Source organism: Manis pentadactyla, chromosome 15, assembly GCF_030020395.1.
Source record: "Manis pentadactyla isolate mManPen7 chromosome 15, mManPen7.hap1, whole genome shotgun sequence".
In the NCBI taxonomy this organism is placed as follows: domain Eukaryota; kingdom Metazoa; phylum Chordata; class Mammalia; order Pholidota; family Manidae; genus Manis; species Manis pentadactyla.
Window position 1 is genome coordinate 55,467,879 of NC_080033.1, and position 19,766 is coordinate 55,487,644.

The 19,766-nt window shown below is 51.3% G+C and overlaps 2 protein-coding genes across 4 annotated transcripts; both read left to right on the forward strand.

Annotated features, from left to right (window-relative positions):
- Positions 1-89: 89 nt before the first annotated feature.
- On the forward strand, positions 90-1,942 carry THAP11 (THAP domain containing 11). The gene has a single exon (XM_036897767.2). The coding sequence runs from the start codon at positions 339-341 to the stop codon at positions 1,224-1,226; it is 888 nt and encodes a 295-aa protein (XP_036753662.2). The 5' UTR covers positions 90-338; the 3' UTR covers positions 1,227-1,942.
- A 2,028-nt stretch (positions 1,943-3,970) lies between these two features.
- NUTF2 (nuclear transport factor 2) lies at positions 3,971-18,765 on the forward strand. Of its 3 annotated transcripts, XM_036897690.2 has the most exons (6): positions 4,011-4,106; positions 10,911-11,079; positions 14,290-14,417; positions 16,281-16,352; positions 16,436-16,534; positions 18,252-18,765. In XM_036897690.2, exons 3-6 carry the CDS (start codon positions 14,319-14,321, stop codon positions 18,363-18,365), a joined length of 384 nt encoding a protein of 127 aa, XP_036753585.1. In that variant the 5' UTR covers positions 4,011-4,106; positions 10,911-11,079; positions 14,290-14,318; the 3' UTR covers positions 18,366-18,765. The 3 variants fall into 3 exon arrangements, with proteins under 3 accessions (XP_036753584.1, XP_036753585.1, XP_036753586.1); XM_036897689.2 differs by lacking the exon at positions 10,911-11,079 and having other exon boundaries at positions 3,971-4,106; XM_036897691.2 differs by lacking the exons at positions 4,011-4,106; positions 10,911-11,079 and adding an exon at positions 4,153-4,573.
- The last annotated feature ends 1,001 nt before the right edge of the window (positions 18,766-19,766 follow it).

A 19,766-nucleotide genomic window follows, 5' to 3' on the forward strand; every position in this document is an offset into this window, starting at 1 on the left:
GCTGGAATAAGCTCACCCCCGCTCCGGAAGTGAGAGGCTTCTGGCGCGGTGCGTTGTGGGGGGCGTAGTCCTCCTTCCCAGGCGGTCCTTCGCGACGTCCCCGGGGCCGACTACGGAGCGCAGGCGAGCAGCCGGGCGGGTGGCGCGGCGCGGGCCCGCGGAAAGCGTATTCTGGGCACGGGGCGCCGGGCCAGGCCGGCCGCGCCAGGCGGCAGTAGTGGGAGGCAGCCCAAGGCCTCGCGCGGCGCCGCCCGTCGAGGGGCGGGCGGCGGCAGACCGACCGGGCCGTCGAAGGGCTCAGGAGGACGGTGGGCCGGGTCGGGCCGCGCGGCGCAGCCATGCCTGGCTTTACGTGTTGCGTACCGGGCTGCTACAACAACTCGCACCGGGACAAGGCGCTTCACTTCTACACGTTTCCCAAGGACGCTGAGCTGCGGCGCCTCTGGCTTAAGAACGTGTCCCGTGCGGGCGTCAGTGGGTGCTTCTCCACCTTCCAGCCCACCACGGGCCACCGTCTCTGCAGCGTCCACTTCCAGGGCGGCCGCAAGACCTACACCGTGCGCGTCCCCACCATCTTCCCGCTGCGTGGCGTCAATGAGCGCAAAGTAGCGCGCAGACCCGCGGCCGCCGCAGCCGCAGCCGCACGCCGCAGGCAGCAGCAACAACAGCCGCCGCCGCCGCCGCCGCCTGTCTCCACTGCCCAGACCGCCCAGCTGCAGCCAAACCTGGTGTCTGCCTCCGCGGCTGTGCTCCTTACCCTTCAGGCCGCTGTAGACAGCAGCCAGGCTCCGGGATCCGTGCCGCCGGCGCCCAACACTGCCACCGGCGAAGACGTGAAGCCCATTGACCTGACTGTGCAAGTGGAGTTCGCGGCCGCAGAGGGCGCAGCAGCTGCCGCCGCCGCGTCAGAGCTGGAGGCTGCAACCGCGGGGCTGGAGGCTGCCGAGTGCCCCATGGGCCCCCAGTTGGTGGTAGTGGGAGAAGAGGGTTTCCCTGATACTGGCTCCGACCACTCGTACTCGTTGTCGTCAGGCACCACGGAGGAGGAGCTCCTGCGCAAGCTGAACGAACAGCGGGACATCCTGGCGCTGATGGAGGTGAAGATGAAGGAGATGAAGGGCAGCATCCGCCACCTGCGTCTCACCGAGGCCAAGCTACGTGAAGAACTACGCGAGAAGGATCGGCTGCTGGCCATGGCTGTCATCCGCAAGAAACACGGAATGTGAACGGGTTCCCCTGCGGCCTGTGGGACTCCCTGAAACCTGCCAGCCTAGGGGGATCATAGGGCGCAACTGTTAAACTACCCCGTACTCTTGGGGCACTCGTTGATAGTACTGAGGCTTACAGCAGCTGGACTCTCTTGCTGGTGACCTGGCACCCTCTCTTGTTTTCTCCTGAAGTCTGGGACCTCAGACTCTGCACTGGTGACACCAGCAATTATGACTTTGTTAACCCTCCCACTCCCAACTCACCCCCACTTTATGTTGCAGGTTCTGGCTAAGCAGAGGCTCCAGAACTACTGAACTTGAAACTTACCCCACCACACACCCGAAGGATGCAGGTGGGATGCCCAAGGACTATGGGTTTGGGAAGATACCACCTTAAGGTTGGCCAGCAGTCAGAGACAACTCTTCTGCATATAGTAATAAGAGATCCAAGTAACATCAGTTCTTCTTTTCGTGCTTTTCCTTCCCACGTGCAGCCTGTGAGTCTGATGGGGACTCTGGCAGATCTGTGCCTCTGCCTACTAGGACTTTCCTCCCCAGGAGGCCATCTGCAGGGGGATCTAGGTGACCTGCTGATGGAGATCCAGCTTGCCAGGGACTTAGGTTTATCCTGTTAAGTTTGCTACTGGTTACAAATTCTATTTTCTGTACAATTAGACTAAAGTTTTCACTGTGTTTGTTTGGCAAAACAAATTAAACAGAAAGTAAGGTTTTAATTTGGGTCTCGCCATTTTATCTTGATAAGGACTCGGCTAAGCGTTCCTGGAAAATGGAGTAACCTCCCAACCAGCCTCATCCTTAGCTGGAGTCAGCTGTGGTTCCTGCAGGCACAAGGACTCTATACTTTTGGCCTTGGTACATTGTCACTGTTAAAAAGCTGGATTGATAGAGGGCTTTAAGGTTAGGAGTTGGGATATGTGACTACCTCAACTCATTTTTTTTACTGCTTCCATCCTTCTTTAGACTGAATATTGTAGGGGTGAGTTGACATTTTCATCTATTAGGGCCAAGTAATTTAGCCAAAGGCAATGGAGAGAGACATATGCCTTTAAAGCTGGTCCTGTTTACTATTAGTGTTGGGGCACAAATGGACACTTCTTGGGCCCCATAAAACATGACTCCCTTCTCTGTTACTTTGGAAAAAACCACTTGCCTGGGGGCTTTCCCTGTGGCTGTGAACTGGAATGACAAATGTTTTTCTAGTCTCTGCTCTCCAGGTCCCTTGGCACTGACTTGAGAATCAAGCAAGTCTCTGGCAGAGAGGAGGGTTGGGGTATTGGCTCTGCAGGTGCCTGGTTATGGAAGGAACTGGGTCTCTTCTCGGCTTTAGTTCTGGCTAGTCATGAGGTGCTGGAAGTAGAGTAGTGTCCTTCCAGGCCATTTGGGACTCAAGCCCTTTGTGGACTGCTATTGAGCCAGCCTGTCTGGAGTTCCCACTCTCCTTCACTAGGAGTGAGGGTTTCCCAGGCTCAGGCCGGGCTCTTCAGTATATCCTTTAGCTCTTGTTAAGGGACTTAACACTGATTCTGCTTTGGCTCACTTGAACCTCTCAGCATTCTTAAGACAGGGTGAGGGTCAGGCTCTGGCTAGGACTCTGGAGGTTATATGCACACAACTTGTCTGCTGTTTTAGCTTCACGAGGGGAGGAGGACAGCTCAGAGCAAGGGAGATCCTAGGTGTACCATAAGCAGGGCAATGCAGAGCTCTCACTGGCTAAGTAATGAGAAGCATCTAGTCAGGCAAAGTAGTATAGACCTGGGATTTAATAACAAAAGCTTGGCCTGATCTTACCAGCCATCCCAGGAAGGGTGCATTGGGGTGGGGGTGTTGGTGAAGGTGCAAAACTCTTCTGGATAGGAGTAATAATAGAGATCTCTGGCTGGGAGGGAAAGCATAAAGCTGCCAGAAGTCTTCTGTTTCCCTTATCTGTGGTCTCCCTGGGTTAGCAGAGCTTTTCCCCAATAGGCCTTACTGCAAACCTTTGCATTGCCCAGGAAACCACAAAAATGGGCGTTAAGGGTAGGAGGGAGATTATTATTGACAATCTGGTAACTTAAATAATGGAGAAACTTTGGGTAGGTCAATCCTCTTTCCTCATTAATGAAAATGAAACTCTTAGCTGCTCCACCTGCTGCAAGAAAAACTTAGAATGTTTTGGGGACCCCCAGCTGTACAAATGTAAGGGTAGTTAGTAATCTTGTCTCCAGCAAAGCCTCACATGAGGGGCATTTGAGGCTCCTGCCCAAGAAAAGCCTTGCTTGCTCGAAACCAGCTTTGGGACCCAAGGGCCACCTGCCCAGGACATAGGAATGTTGGGACAGCACAAGCTATGGATTTCGCCTCAGCTATCCTTACAGCACCGCTAGTAGGAGCCTTAAGGGGGGCAGTCAGGGCACCAAAGGTGGGTGGAGTGAGGTTCTCGAGCAGAAAGCACGGGGGCCCAAAGAGGCGGTCGGGCCCGCTTGGGACCAGTCGGGGCTCCCTCGGAGGCGGGGTCAAGCCCAAACGACCGTGCAGCCTGAGCAGAGCCGGACCATCTGGGACCTGAAGACAACTGAATCCTGACCCTTGCGTGGCGCCAACCTCGGGCGTTCCAGAGGCTTCCGCTAGACCACAATTCTCAGGGGCTCGCCCCGGCAGCCTCCCTCCCTGGCTTAGTTAGCCTCACCCCTAGCGCTGCGGTCCGTGTCTGGGCCTTGGCGCCTAGTGTGCCGGGAACTGTAGTTTTATTCTGGCGCACCTATGCCAGAAAGGAGCGCGGGGGGACTGCGTTTCCCAGAGTGCAGCGGGGTGGCGAAGGAAGGCAGGGGGGAAGGGACAGTCGGTCGCAGACCGCGCTGGGTTGCCGCCGCCGCTGCCGCCATCGTGCCAGCCCCTCGGGTGAGTGTCGGGGCTAGCGCCCCGGGGCGGGGGCTGGGCCGCCGGAGCCGCGCTCCAGGCCTCCGGGAGCCTCCGCTGCGAGTCCCCGGGCGGCCCTCCCTTCCCCCTCTCCCGGCGGCCCGAAGCCGCGCGGGGCCGGGGCCATGTGTCGCGCGCGGCTCCGCCTCCCGCCGGTCCTCTGAGGCGGCGGCCGGGGGGAACACAGAGACAGCCAGGCGCATATCCGGGCTGTACGTTGCCCATTGCGGGTGCGTCGGACTTCGCTGGGGCCCTTTTTCTCTGGTCTGGACCACCCGGATGGGGCTCTCCGGGCCCCGCCCCATCTGGCCTAGCCCCGCCTGCGGGAGTCCTGCAAGCTCTGCAGGCAGGCTAGCGGGCCGACCCCCGCCCCATGTGTCCTGCTGCACGCCTGCGACGGATCGGGGGATGGGCAAGCGCCACCCGGCCCGCTCCGGAATCAGCACTGGGTAAGGGCGCCTGCCTGCTGCAGCCTGGGCTTAGGGTCCTCAGCCGATTTCCAACCATAGCCAGGCTAGAATATAAGTGAACGGTCCCCAACTTGTCTGCCTGCTGGGAATGCACGAAGACTACCCCCCACTCTGTGGAACTCAGGCTTAGGTTCTTTGCGTGGAAGGCAGTATCAGGGAATCTGGGGCGGGAGAGGTTCCACATGGCACTTCACCGCGGCGCGGGCCGGCGTCTGACGATCTGGCCTGATACGATGAGGCGGCTTCAGGCTGGTAGTAGGCTCAGACCTCGCCCTTCTCTCTATCACTGACCAGGCTCCAGCTGTGGGAGGGTTGGCCGGCTGTGTTAGATGAGGAAGAGAGGAAGGAAGCTAAGGAGGTGAGGTTGGATGTATGAGCCTCTAACACACTATTAGATTTATCTGGCACGGCCTAAGTCTCACATCTGCCCCTCCCGGAGTCCTCTGCCCACCTGCCACAGAGGAGAAGGATTCCTTCCATAAGAATGGTGGTGATAAAGGTGGGATTTAATGGAGGGGTAAGTAAAATCGAGGCCTGAGGTCCATGAGCCCAACCAGTGTCAAACAAAAGGCTGGGCTGGAAGTGACTGGGAAAGTGACTGGGGGTGCACATTTGAGCTGTGAGACTCAGATTCAGACACAGGGGCCTTTCAGAAGTCTAGGTGGCAGAACTGGCTGAAAGCTTCAGAAAGGCTTCCCTCGCTTGCTCACTTCACAACAGTTAATGTGACCTGTAAACAAGCAGGAAACTTTTGGGCTTTGGTGATGCTTCACGGATCCCTTGACTTCTGGGAGAAGGGGAGTATCTAGATGTAGTCTTCTGATAGACTTTGTAAAGGTGCTTCTGATTGATGATAAATTAATGGACTAGTCCAGAGAAGCCTATGGAATTTGGGGAAGAGATGGTTTATCAAGCCTTGATTTCTCTGACCCAGTGTCTCTTCTGAGCCACAGTTCTTGCAGGAACTAGAGAAGCAGCTAATTCTCTGTAGGCCTGACCTCAGCAGCAAGCAGGTCCCTTAAGAAAACTGAGTCAGGCCCATGAAGCAGAAAGCCACCACCCCTACTTTTTTTTTCCTTGAGTATTTCTCCAGGTAATGTTTTCCTGGTCATTGGGCTCTCAATTTAGAAGTTACCTGCTGGAAATTTGAACTGCCCTATCTAGTCATTCTCCTTGGTTAAGGAAGACAGGAAGGATCTGTCCAGATCTTCTCACCAAGGCCTGCCTTCTCTCTGAACTCAACCCTCCTAGTCCACATCCCAGCTCACAGGCATATGAAAGTCAGGCTTATTCAGCAATACCTCACAGGAAGGCTCTTCTGAACTTCATTCATAGCTTCTAGCCCTTATTTTATAAATAGTTCTAACCTTCCTGTGTTCTTAGCCCTTCACTGGTTGCCCAGGGAAGGTGGACAACAAGGAGGGACTACCCATAGGATACACATTGATGTGGTGGAATCTTTTAGAGCTGGAAATAGTTGTTTCAAGACCCTCTCTAAACTATCTGGATTCATTCTTTATAGGACACATATTTCAGGTGAGCTAAGCTTATGGCTATGGATTAGTTTGCACCCAAGGCCCTGGGTGTCTTGATCACAAGGGTTTTCTTCAAGGTCAAAGAGATAGTGCTCCTTCTGGAAGATACTCAGGAGTAGAAGAAATGCAGGTCATTCCCTTTCATTCTAATCCTTCTAGAAGTTTCCTATAACTTATTGGTGGTCAACTAACCATTGCTAGGCATCCTGACCCCCAGCAGTCCTTGAACTTTCTGAAACTTGGCAGGCCATCTGTGTCTCAGAAATAAGAGGAGAACCCTGAGGTTCTCCAGAATCTGTCTTTACCCTCTATTTATGTAGGGCTGACTTGGGAAGTGGGGTCTGGCATGGAGGAGTAGGGATGTGGCTGCATAAGCGTGGAGGCAGGGTGTGAGGATGTATGGGCTCTCAGCCATGCTCAAAACTAGGTCCTTCAATGTCATGGAGCCCTCCTGCCCTCCCTGAACTATGTCTCACTTTATTCTGCTGTCTTTGCAATTCATGGGTGGGATGGTATCAATGATTTAGGAGAGAGACAGAATTCTCAAATTGGGGAACTGGAAGGCACTTTATATAAAAAAAAATAGTAGGATTCCTTTACTGAGGTATTAGTGTCTTGCTTGAAATTATTTTTTACTCCTTTCTCACCAATGATTAGTTTTATTCAGCAACCATTTGTTGGCCCTTTCTGTGTGCCAGGCTCTGGGCTGAGGTTGGAGGCAGAAAAATGAACCCTACCCTGGTGCTGCACAAAGGAGGTCACAGTGGTGGGGAAGACAGGAGTAATGTTGCTATTATGTGCTGAGGGCTGAGTTGAAGGGACCTACAGGAGTTCTTGGCCCTGCATAGAGAGGAGGGCTTCTGAATAATTAGAGAACTGCAGAGGAAATGTGCCTGGCAGGAACCACAGAGCAAGGTATACCTCTGGATGATGGATGGGTCCAGGAAGGTCCAGAGTTCCTTGAGCAAGGCTGTCATCACTCCAAATTGCTATGGCTATTGAGTCTAGCTGCTGTCTTCTATAGCCTGCCCCTCCTGTGTCCTCCAGGAAGTCTCTTCTGGGTGCTACCTCAGTGCCTGGGAGTCTCACCAGCATTTTGTGGTCTGTGTCCTTCCCATCGCCTGCCTGGAGTCTGGATTTGTGGCTTCTGCCCCTTTTCACTGAAACCCTTTCAAGTTTCAATTGCCCACTGCTCCTGGAGTGTTAACTATCAGGACATCTTCCTATAGTGAGACACAGAGGCACCCTCCCAGAGCTGAAAGGGAATAGTCCTTTCAGAGTTTTCCACAGGATGGACATTGCAAGTTGGGCAGTATATCCACAGCTGGGGTTGAGCTGAACCTCCTGATGGGTTTTTTGTTTTGTTTTATTTGTTTAAGTTTAATTTTTTCTGATGGGCCATTTGAGGGTGTTTGTGTATTTGGAGTTGTGTTTGAGTTAGCTACTCCTTCCCCAGCTTTAAGATTCTGTGATTCTCTTGCTTTGACCATATGTGGCAGGAATTCTTGGCTCCCTCCCTAAGGGAGGTGACTGTATGTGGGTTATCCCTGGAGTGGCTTTCAGGCCCATGTGATAGCATCATTCTGGTGAACATCCTGGCCACCGGGTCTTCTCACCCAATCAGCTGGAATGTTTCTTCCTTGGAAGAATCCTTTGTTCAGGTCTGGCTGTGCCTGGGGACATACTTTAGTGGCCAGGGAAGAGAGACACAGGAGGGCCAGTGGTGACCCTGCTCACTGGCTCCAGGGTTCCCACTGCCAACTCACCTGCAATGGCCAGGAACCTCCTCTCACTCCTTACTTGTTATTATTTGTTCCTGGTACCTGCTGTGTGCCAGCTCTTTAAGCCCCAGTCTGGAGAGGGGTCTACTCTGGAGGAGAAATCCCCCTCATAAGAGGGGTGTGTCCCAGGTGCCTGGAAACTAAGGCTGTATACATCAGTAAACTGGGGGAATTCTGGAATGTTTGTTTCTTAAAACCTCAGATACTCCATTGGAGCCCCTGGGTCTCATCAGGGCAGAAACTGCTGCCCCCTGGAAGGATGTCAGTGTGTGGAGACATTGGTTCCCTTGCAGATGTGGTTTCAGGCCCAGGCAAAGTCAAGTTCTTAGTTGTCTCTGTGGTCTGAACCTGCTTTGACGGGTTGAGTGTACTCGAGGGCTTTTTGTCCTAAGGAGCATAGAACTTGCTGATCTGTGAAGGGAAGAAAAAGCCTGAGTTCCATTCTTCATCGCCTTATTTTGTCACCTATGTGCTTTCTGCCACGTGGCATCAGCTCTCAGCTGTTACAGTCCAGGTCAGCATCATGGACATTTTAATGCTGGCTGTGCTGGTGGCCTTGTGTAGTCTTGAATTCTTCCTTACCCTCTTGGAGTTTTTAGTTTCCTCATCTACACAATGATGATAATCATACCAACTTTACAGGGCTGTGAGGCTCAAAAGAGAAAACACATATAACTGTTTGGCTTACAGGAGACATTCCTGCCACCACCTGGGGACTCCGTGTTCATTCCTTTATTCCCCTGCTCATCTCAGTCTCAGAATGTCATGGCAGTATTGGCTAGGCATGGTGGTGGCAGACCACAGGGGTGGTCACTTAGGGAGCCAAGTCCATGTGTAGCTGACCAGCAAGTTCATGGCCAGGGGCTGTGGATGGGTATGTCTAGGACTGGGGCCCCAGAGATCTCTGAGCCACCTGGGAAAGGGAAGCTACATGGGAACTGAATAAGTACAGAGTAAAGAGACCAGAATGCAAGTCTCAGGATTTAGTTTCTGGTCTAACCAGGGCAGCCAGAAGGCTCTGGAGCCCTCCCTCCATGCAGAAGAGGAAGAAAAGGCCCTCGGAGTGCTGGGGGTACCCAGACCTCAGGTCTGCCCCAGGAAAGAGTTCTGTCCTGGCAGCCATCCGGACACCAGACCTTGTCTGATTTCTCTTCAGAGTTGTGGCAGGGGTGAGGGAACTAGGCAGTTGCCCGTCCAGGGTCGAGACTGCTCCATGGTATGGTGACCCTGCAAGAGGCCGAGGTACCCACCGTCTTTCTAGCTCTTGGCCCAGTGTTCACCTAGGACCGGACAATGGCTTCTTACATCTGGGTCCTGCTTTAAACCCTCAGTTGATTACCCTAACCTTCCCACAACTACTGATGAGGAGACAGGGTCAATGTGTCACACCATGAGGGAGAGGTAGAGCAGGCTAGAGGCCAGGCCTTTGAGGGTCTAGTCATAATAGCAATTCAGCTACTGCTGCTCCTCAGGTGACCGGGACTTTAGGAATAAGAGAAGGGATTGGGGCCAAACTCCACTTGCCACACCTTCAGACAGACAGATGGCTGGGTAGACAACAAAGGACTGTTTACTGACAACTTGGATAGAAGTGTGGGTAGAGAAGTGGGTCATTTGGCCACTTAAATTGAACAGATTTTGCCCAGAACTCACTCCTCCTCTAGAGAAAAAGACTGGCCTCTCAGCCCAGGCCCCTGCATGTTCATGAACATGGTCAACAAATAGCTTCTGAGGGCTGGTTTAGACACCATGGAAATAGGGATGCCCAGGTCAGAGAGACAGCTCATAAACAAATATGTAAGCGTGACAGTCTTTTGCAGTGATAAGTACTAGGAAAGCAATCCAGGGTGGTGCAATGAGTCACTGGCTAGCTACTTTAGATTGAATGGTCAGGAAACGTGTCTGAGGAGGTGACATTTGAGCTGACACATATGTGACAGGAGCTAGACACAGGAAGATCTAAGGAGAAGAGTGATCCAGGTAGAGGAATCAACAGTTGCAAAGCCCTTGGGTAAGAACAGGCTCAGCATGTTCCAGAAACAGGAAAATACCCAGAGTAGCTGCAGAGGAGGGGGTGACAGGAGACAGGGTTGAACAGCCAGGAGGGCACATTACCTAGTCCTTAAAGGCAGGGTAAGTGGTTGAGAGAGATTGTCAATGAAGAATGGGAAGGGAAGTCACTGGAGGTCCATAGGGCAGGACACATAGCTCCCCTGAGAACATGAAATCAGAAGGGCAGTTTCTGAAGGAGGGCCCCTTCAGTGTCTTCCTTTCTGGTTGCCACCCACCGTATTCCTCCTCTCCCTGCAGTACGTGCCTGTGTTCTGGGCCCAAGAGGTTTAAGCCAAGGTTCCCCACCCCTCGGAGGAGTCATTCCCAGCCTCTGTGCTTCAATGCTATCTGGGGGTTGGCAGACTAGTTGTGAGGGTAATGGCCACAGTTGGTGTGGATTTCAGGGCTCCCACTACAAGCCTGGCACATCTGCTGGCATCCCCTGTGGGCCTTGGTGATGGTGGGTCCTCAAACGTGAGCATCTTCCTGTATTTCAGTCTGGAGTTAGTGGTATCCTCTTCCTCATTTTCTCCTGCCCCTCCTCTTCTCGGGTCCAACTAGGCCAGGATCTATTAGGCTTAGGACCTTGAGCAAGTTAGCTAACCTTGCTAAACTTCATTTTGCTCATCTCTACGTGGGAGTTGACTCACAGAGTGTTAGGAACAAATGCATGTAAAGCCCTTAGAACATTTCTGCACCTAACATTAGTTAGTGAAAATGAGATGTTACCAGCCAGACGCTGCTATTTCAAGTTTTGTCCCTAGTTTTTCTGTTGCCTAATGGGATCTTCTGGGCCAGAGGTTTTAACCTGGGGTCTGTGGCTGAACCTCAGGGAGTGTGAACAACCCAAAATTATTCACAAAGCGGGGGCATTGCTGCCTCTGTGCAAATTAATTGGGAAAGGGCCACAGTATTTGAGACATTCTTAGAGGGTCTTTGCACCCACAGAGACCTAAGGGTCAGTGAAGTCTGATGCTCAGTGGGCAAGAGGTCATCGAGGTCATTTCTGCTCCTCGAGGAGCCTGGCCTCAGCCAGCCTGCGGACTGTTGGGGTGAAGCAGGAGATGGCGTGGTCATCGGCCTTCTTGGAAGAGCTGTAGGAGAAGCCATCATGAAGGTCAGTCACCAATCTGGTGTGAGGCCACCTCTGAGCCTTGACATTTTGTTTCTTTCCAGACTGTTCTTTCCACAATTAATATATTAGAAACAATTCAGGGCTTGCTTGCCATCTGGGGAATATCCTCCCAGCCTGGCCCAGACTCCTCCTCTGTGTTGCATGGGGATGGGAGGGGACCCTGCACCCTGCCTCTCAGCCATGAGTTGAAAGCTTTGTGGCAGATTTGGAGTCAAACTTTAAATCCTGTTGTCTGCTGGGCCACACTGTGCTGGGAGGTGGGGGCAGGGGTATTGGGGTGCTGTGAGAACCACGTTGTAACCCTCACAGCCCAGAGCCACAGTATTTATGTAGAGGAGTAGACCCTGGGTGTATTGATTTGGTTTTGTACATGGAGTTGGGGTCAACATTTGAGTCTGGGAAGGAGGACCAAATAGGTGAGGCCTGAACAGTGACTTGAGTGGAAACTGACCAGGCAGAAGATGGAGAGGGAAGAGCATCCCAGTGAGGGGGCTCACCTGTGCAAAAAAACACAAAGAGCAAGCACTCAGCGAGTTCTGGTGTGTTTGTGGAGTGGATGGAAGTAGGAGAGAATGGATAGGAGGCTGGGATAGATGTAGATGGCCACCTATGGAGCTTCTGGAGTTTGACATTTAACCTAAAGGTGAGGGTGTTGTAGGGGAGGGACATAGCCAGCTGTGTGGCTTATAGAGCTCAGGGATGTAAAGTTAGAAAGAAAGCACTGGCCTCTACGAGGACCTAGTATCAGCACTGATGTAGTGACTGAGCATGGGGTAATACTCCCTACATAGCTGAACCTTAGTTTTCCTACCTGTAAAGTGGGATGACAGAAGAATCTGACCACATGCCTATTGTGATCACTACCTGGAAATAAACACATCAGGGCCAAAGCAGGCCTTGAACAAGGTTGGTGTTGGCTTCAGGGATCCCACTTGGCATCTTTAAATCAAAGGCCTCAGTCCACATAGTTTTGGAGGTTCTTTTTCACACCTTCTGGGAGTCCCTGAGCAGTCCTGTTCCTCAGGAAAGTTCACTCTGCCCTGCCCCACCCACCTGACCAAAGTGCTTCTTTGTCCCTTTATCCCTCCACCATCTTCACTCCACTACTACTTCTGCCCAAAAGTAGTTTTTGTATGAGCAAGTAATCACACTTTTAAGAACAATGTTGAAAAAGGAAAAAACACCCCCACGCTTCCTCCACCTCATCGTCCCACCACATGGCGCCACTTTTCTTGTCTTTGGATCAGCTTCTAGCCTTATTTCCCCTTGTCCTCCATCACCAGCTTCCTGGTTTCCTGCCCATATCTCTTTTCATGCTCTCAGACATTTGCGTATACAATTTCTTCTGATTGGTATACTTTTTCTGCAAGATCTTCCCTGAGGGCTATCCAACCTTGTGGGTGTCAGGAGAGTGAGAGATGGCCCTCATCCACTCCTCCTGCTTTCCCCCTGCCCCAGAGCTTCTGGGGGCTGGGCAGGGTGTCTAGGGGTAAGATGCCATGGGGTCAGGCCACAGTGAATGAGCCAAGCATAGTGAGCACTGGTGTGGAAGGTAGAGGTGCAGGATGCGGGGCTGTGCCCTGCCTCTGGTTATCTAGGTTTGTGTGTGCATACAGCCACAGTCTGACCCTTTGGAAATGTGACCAAGATGGCAGCTAAGACTAGCTGTTGATCCTATGCTTTTCCCACTTGTTGATTTGTTTCTTGGCTGAGTATGAACTGGGACATACCTTGTACTCCTTTGTAGCAGGTGTGGCCGGCTCCAAGCTTTCTCTTCTGCTTGTTTTAGACTTTCCTGGACATTTCTTAGTCATCCCAGTACTAAGCTGTTATTTTTAGTGCCACCTCCTCCTAGGGGACAACCTAAAAAAAAGGTGGCTCAGCTTCCTGACCCCTCATTGACTGGAGTGTTGGTTACAGGCTGGGAGATCGGCTGGATGGGGATAAGCCCCTGCCCTCCTATACTTTCCCTTCTCACTAGTTCCTCTGGCCTTGGGTGAGGTCAGAGGGACCTCGAGCAAATGAACATTTACAAGTTTAAAGGGCTTTAACAGATTTCCTTAGTGAGGCTTCAAAGCCACTGGCTATCAGGGTTCCACAAAGGCAGTGACTTCCATCAGATCCCACCACTACTAATGGTTTTCTGCCCCAAGTGGAATCTACCCCTTCACAGCTTTGGTTCAGAGTCTTGTTGTCAGGAGAGGGGTCTGGGCTCCTTTAGTCAGAGACAACTACAAAACAACACAGGTCTGCCGACATGGGATCCTGCAGTGAGAAGTGGGCTTCCCTGCTCGGGAGGGGCCTGGCAAAGCCAGCGTGGCTCTCATCTTGGGGCTGGGATGTCTGTAGCCTGGGAAGGGTGATGTGAAGAGATGACATGTTTCCCCTCAGTCTCCATATCCCCTCCCAACACCCCTCAGTTACTGTTCTGTGATCCTCTGACTCATGTCCCCAGCTCTGAAGTGGGTAGAGGTAACCCCCATTGATGAAAAAACGAAGAGATGTCACCTGGCCTCAGAGAAGGTGTCAAACTGCCTCCTTAAGACTAAGGTTGGGGGATCACTTGCTATTTTTGTTGCAAGTGGGGTCTTGAGCCATGTCCCCCCAATCTCACTGGATCTTCCTCCACCTGCCAGTAAAGCCCTGGGGCAGTGTTGAGGGACTGAGTGATAAGTCCTGCCAGGACCAGGAGGGAGGGCGCCTGGGGGCAGCAATAGAAGGCACGCCACAGAGAGACATCAGTAGTTCTGACTGCAGGGTGGGAAGAACTGGGTGACTCTGGCCTTGCAGGTTGTTGAGAGGATTAAATAAAAAGATATAAGGAGAGTGCTTAGCTCCTCCTTAAAAGCCCATCCCCCCACTGGGCATTGGGATTGACCTTCCTTTGTCCTAGCTCCACCCTCAGCACCTATCCCATGCGTTCCACAAACTGGCACCCATCTGTTGCATCGGCCAAAGCTCCTCAAAGGAAGGGCTGGGTCCGGTCCACTTCTGGGTGTACTGCTTTGTATTGAGAGGGGTCTCCTACCAATTCCCCATGGCCTTTCCTTGTTCGTGGGAGAAAAGACCTCAGCAAAGGACTCCCTGCTTGAGGAGGCCAGGGAGAGGTAGAGGTCAGTGAAATGAGAACAGCTGGTTTCCTCTTGTTCCCAAGGTACAAACGCTCCCCTCCCTGTCTTGCTTGTCTTGCAGGTCTCAAGGAGGCCGGGTGACACTCCAGAATGGGAGACAAGCCAATTTGGGAGCAGATTGGATCCAGCTTCATTCAACATTACTACCAGTTATTTGATAATGACAGAACCCAACTAGGCGCAATTTATGTAAGTCTCCAGCTCTAGGGCTGTAATAGGACCCCAGGGGATACTCAGATGCTGGGCCAGTGTGTCCATTTCACAAGTTGTGGCAGCCCTTACTGGATTTGGCTGCACCCTTCTATCTTAGCTCCTGTCCATGGGACAGGGGGCTAAGGCCTGGCCCAACTACCTGGTCTATGTAAGGTTGAAGGCACTGAGGGGAGGGGTGAGCACATCAGACACTGATGACATGCCAAAGTCCCCGGCTGCTGCCCCCTCCCAACCTGAAAAATGTGCTTTAAGCTAGCCAATCCTCGCACCGCTGTAAATCTAAGCTCTACCTCCCCCTACCTTCTTTAAAAACTCGCTGCCTGCCCTGCTGAGTGTGACTTCCCTGGCCGGTGATAGCCAGACCACAGAACATCATCCCGGAATTTGCGTTCAAATAAACTACCTGGCCCTTTGTTGCCTCTCTTCGCCTGCTTATTTTGGCTAGAATTTATCTTACAGTCTACACTTTGCCTTGTGTCATCTTCTGTAGGAGTGGAGATCCCGGAGTCCTGGGCAGGGTGTTGTGCACTTGCCAGCCTTTGGTCCTGGGAGTGCCTTTGTTCCATATTGGGCAGCAGCAGGCAAAGGCTAGGGCTTATGGTGCCCTCTGGAGGCAGCAACTGTGAGCATAATCAATGCAAAGCTGAGCACTCCTCCAGGCTTTGGGGCCAGCTTCCTTGGGGCCAGAACCCCTGAGTGCTCGTGGAAAACAGATGGGTTAGCCCAGGGAGGCTGTGTGTTTTTGAGAAATCCTTTTTGCAGGCACTGTTTGCTGCTAGTTTAATGATGTTCACATACACTAAGAACTACTTATATTTGATCCCTGCCCCAGACCCAGTTTGAGAAATGTGATTGACAAGACCATGCCTAGGTCTGCCCAGGATGGAAGTGATAGGAGTCATCCATTTGGCGTAGCCTCAGAGCCTGACCAAGCTGTGGGCAAGCTCCGTATCTCCTTCCAAAAAGTTAGTGTCGGTTCTGAAATTTTGAAGACTAGAAAAGGATCTTAGTAGTGGAAAGCCAAATCCAGCACAGGTATTAACTTGATTGTCATTATCATAGATAGAGAATTTTTTACAAATTTGAACTGATCCGACTCTCGGATCCTGGTACTTCTGCCTCATTGCTACTTAAAATCTATTAAACCAGGCCTGACCCGGAGAAGAGAGTTAGCAAGGTTCTAAAAGAGCACTTTATGTATATCATTTCACATAATCTTTAACACGTGTTCTCTAACGATCTTGAAACTGAGACTCAGAAAAATAAGTAACTTGCCTAATGTCATACATACCTGGTAAGCAGCGGAGGTACTTTTGAGTTCTGCCCAGAAGGCTGTGGAGGGGAGAGGGCGAAGCTAGGAAGTTATATTTTGATGGAAGGGAGGGTGCGGTACCAGGCTTCTTGGGAAGCCTTGTCAGCCTCTATCCCTCCCTGACCCCATGACCTTAGTAGAACTCATCCTGGGCTTTAGAGATGATGGAGAACATACATAAGATGTTTCCAGGTTACTTCTCATGGCTTTTCTAGGATGGGTGTTGATTGACCAAACAGCAGGATGGTTTTTGGCTGAGCCCTGGCCACATATGGCCAGCATGGGGCTCATGCACATAACTTCATGAATAAAATCTGGGAAATGAACTTACCAGTTTGTGTTTTGCTAGTCTTTCAGAGCCTGGGCTCTGGGAAGATTGGGTATAATCAAAGAAGTTGTTAATAGGGTTATAGACTGGGAAACTGACGCTCTGATTCATTTCCCCAAGTAAGACCTTTTTTCAGGATCTTTTCAGGACCTAGAGATAACTCCTCTGAGGCCCTGACCCTAGGTTTCCTGGTTTTCAGATCGATGCATCATGCCTTACGTGGGAAGGACAGCAATTCCAAGGGAAAGCTGCCATTGTGGAGAAGTTGTCTGTAAGTAAGGGTGAGGGCTGGCTGCAGGCAGCTCCTTCCCCGCTGCACTGGCCATAGCCCACTGCCCACTCTTTCTCTTACAGAGCCTTCCATTCCAGAAAATCCAGCACAGCATCACAGCACAGGACCATCAGCCCACACCAGATAGCTGCATCATCAGCATGGTTGTGGGCCAACTCAAGGTAATAGTGCTGCTAGGGAGGAGTGAGCAGGGTAGGCAGAGAACCCTGGGCCCCTGCCTTCCCTGTGATGTGACCTGCTTATCAAGGGATACTCAGACAATATGACCATCTACAGCTCCATAATTCAGTAAAGTAGCCAACAGCCACATGTGGTGATTTTTTAAATTACACTAATTAAAATGTAGTTTGTCAGTTGTACTAGCCATGTTTCAAGTGCTCATAGTCACTTGTGGCTGCTTACTGGACAGCTTTGACATAGAACATTGCAGTTATTGCAGAAAGTTCTACTGGAGAGCTTTTTTGGAAACAGGACAAGAGGTATAGGGGCTGTGGTACCAAGCCACTGGGCCTTTGAACTGCCCTGAGGTGTAGGTGGACCTTCTGCTGGCAGCTGACCCTGGATGGGCCAGCTGGGTGTTGAGTAGCAGTCCCCTACTGGAATCTGTGCTGCCAACTCTTCAAGTTGGCTTCTGGCTCCTCTACCTGCTGAGCAAAGCAGATTCCTGGAACTCCTGCTTCTCTTTGCATTTTCCCTTTCCCTTCTCAAGACTTATCATCTTCAGAACCTTCCTGCAGCTCCATAGCCCACCTAGAACTCTCCCAAGAACTCCAACCTGTTGTCCTCTGGCAGACTGAAGCCAGTTTCTTGTTTTCCAGAAAGCCTCTTCTTCCCAAAGCAAGACAAAATAGCTGTTCCTTGTTCAGGTCCCAGCTTCCTGGGCCTATGTCATGGTGGGGATTCAGAAATAACAGGCCCACATGCCTTTTTTCTCCCTAGTTGGGTGGAGCTTCCTGAGCCCAGTCTGAGGCTGGAGGGAGGCCTCTGCAGTAGACCCAGGGGGACCTGCCTTCCTGGCCTGGATTTTCCTGTCAGTTTTTCCTGCCTATCCAAGGCCCTCAAATAGGCTCTGGGGAGTGAGGAGGTCTCTCCAGGGGGCTCAGTGCCCACTTCCCCTTGCTGGGGTCAGTAAACAGAGTCCCTTCCCACCTGGCTTCAGATTCTTCTGTTTCTTTTCAATTTGGAGCCCCTGAAAGTCTGATTTGCCTCCTTGCTGACAATAATTCCCAGAAAAACTAGTGATACAAAGACAGTGCTGGTTAGCTGGGCTCTACCTCAGCCTAGACCTCATCCTGTTCTGCTGTTTGGCTGGAGCCTCTTGCCTTTCTTTTTTCATTGCAAATGTTATGTTATACAGGAAACAGATCACCTGATGGCAGTGCTTTGCTTTTGCCCTATAGAGCTGTGATCACAGTGTGAACTCTGTGATCACAGTGTGAACACAGTCAATGTTGAGCCTTCTCTCATGTACTTTGACACAGTCAATGTTAGCTTCTCCTGATTAAACTAACTAGTGTAATCAGACACTAAGATTGTTGAATTTTTAGATACTGTAAGTTATGTGGTGAGCACTGCAGAACTCTCAAATTGATGGCTTGTGCCCAGAGACATGGGCTCAGAAGCAGGTTTGTTCTTTGCCCTGTTGGAGCTAATTGGTGTATTGTTCTGCAATATAAATGCACATAGCAGTGTGAGCTCAGTGCAGTGTTTCACACATACATCAGTTCACATTCACAAGTACCTTATGGCTACTGGGGTTCAGGTCCAAGACAGTGGGGTCTGATCTCAGAGTCAGCATGCTTTCTCTTATTCGCTTACCACTGAACTACTTTCCTTTTCCTTGGCCCTCTAACTGAGTCATTTTCTCTCTCCTCACAGGCCGATGAAGACCCCATCATGGGGTTCCACCAGATGTTCCTATTAAAGAACATCAACGATGCTTGGGTTTGCACCAATGACATGTTCAGGCTTGCCCTGCACAACTTTGGCTGACCTAGCCAGGCACTCATGCTGTTTCCTCCTCCCTCCTCTTCCCAATACTATTCACACTTCTCCAGATGCTCCAAATATCATACACAAACAAGCAGGGCCGCGGTGGGAGTGGGCGCAGTGCGCTGCTGCTACCGAGGTGTTGTGCATGATGTTTGGATACTAGACTAGCTGCATCTGGCAGGAGAAGTTTGTGTTGTACCAGCGCATGCCTTGGAAAGACTTAAGTAATGCAAAAGGTTGTCTTTTTTTTTTTTTTTTTTTAATCTACTGACAAGTTGCTCTAGTAACCCAAAGAAGTGAAGGAGAAAGCAGCTGCCTCACCGCCCAAATATTGATTTGTTCAGATGTTTCAATGCCTCATGATACAATAAAACCACAAAAATTTTCTTAACAGTTTAAATTGTTTTAATTAGTTTAATAGTTGGCTGGGCATTGATAACTACCCTTCCCCATTGGCTCTCTCGTGTCTCATGCTCCCACCTCTACTCCAGCTCAGCAATACCTGTTGCAAGGAGAAAACTTGTGAAGCAGCACTCCCAGCTAGCCTCTCAGAAACCCTGTGGGGTGTAGTGTTCCCCTCCCAGCCCTCCTGGTCTTAGGAAAGTGAGCTGCAGACAGAACTCACTCAGGTCTAACCTGAAGTTTCCCTTGCATTGAAGCCTCTTTAGTCAGTTCTGACATCTTCTGTGACCTCTACAATGCATAGAGTCATGGTTCTAATAACAGGAGAGATGGTCCAGAATCCTGTTGAAGACAGAGAGGTCTTGGCAAAAAGGTCCATCAGCATCAGGCCCTTTGGACTGAGGGCCCAGCAAGACCAAGTATGAGCAGAGAGGTTTGAAGGAGAGGCACCTGTTCTATCCCCAAAATGGTCAGGATCACATCCAGGGTGCCCCCACAAACCCCAGGCCAAACAGAGGGCAGCTCAGATCCTGTACCATCTACTGCAGATACCATTGCCCAAAGGCAAGTGGCCAGAGCAGCCGACCTCCAATGCCCAGAGCCAGGCTCAGTTGGAATATAGATTTAGAGCTATGAAAGAAGGCAATCTGAACTTGAGTTTGAGGGAGTTGTGCTCTAGGATTTCTCACCCCTCAGACCTTTACAAAGCATTTGTAGACCTTCTATTTATTCCCTTCCTTATCAACACACACATTCACACTGTCTTCAATTCCCGGGAAGTCTTCGCTGCTGGAGCAGTTTCTTAGTTTGGGGGATTAGAGGCTTTGCCCAGTGCAGATCTAGCCTGAGACTTCTGGTGGTATAAACGTGGTGGCAAGGTAGCAGCTGCAGGCCAGAGCCAAGCCCAGGACTGGGGCTGGTGGTCTATTAGGGTTTTAGGATTGGTGAGGGGACCACAGCTATGTCTGACTTGCACTCCTCCCTTCCCCTTTACTCCTG

Coding starts and splice junctions, on each gene's coding strand:
- THAP11 (XM_036897767.2), top strand. CDS start 339: ATGCCTGGCTTTACGTGTTGCGTACCGGGCTGCTACAACAACTCGCAC.
- NUTF2 (XM_036897689.2), top strand. CDS start 14,319: ATGGGAGACAAGCCAATTTGGGAGCAGATTGGATCCAGCTTCATTCAA. Junction 16,353..16,435: donor CCATTGTGGAGAAGTTGTCT/GTAAGTAAGGGT, acceptor TTTCTCTTACAG/AGCCTTCCATTCCAGAAAAT. Junction 16,535..18,251: donor TGGTTGTGGGCCAACTCAAG/GTAATAGTGCTG, acceptor CTCTCCTCACAG/GCCGATGAAGACCCCATCAT.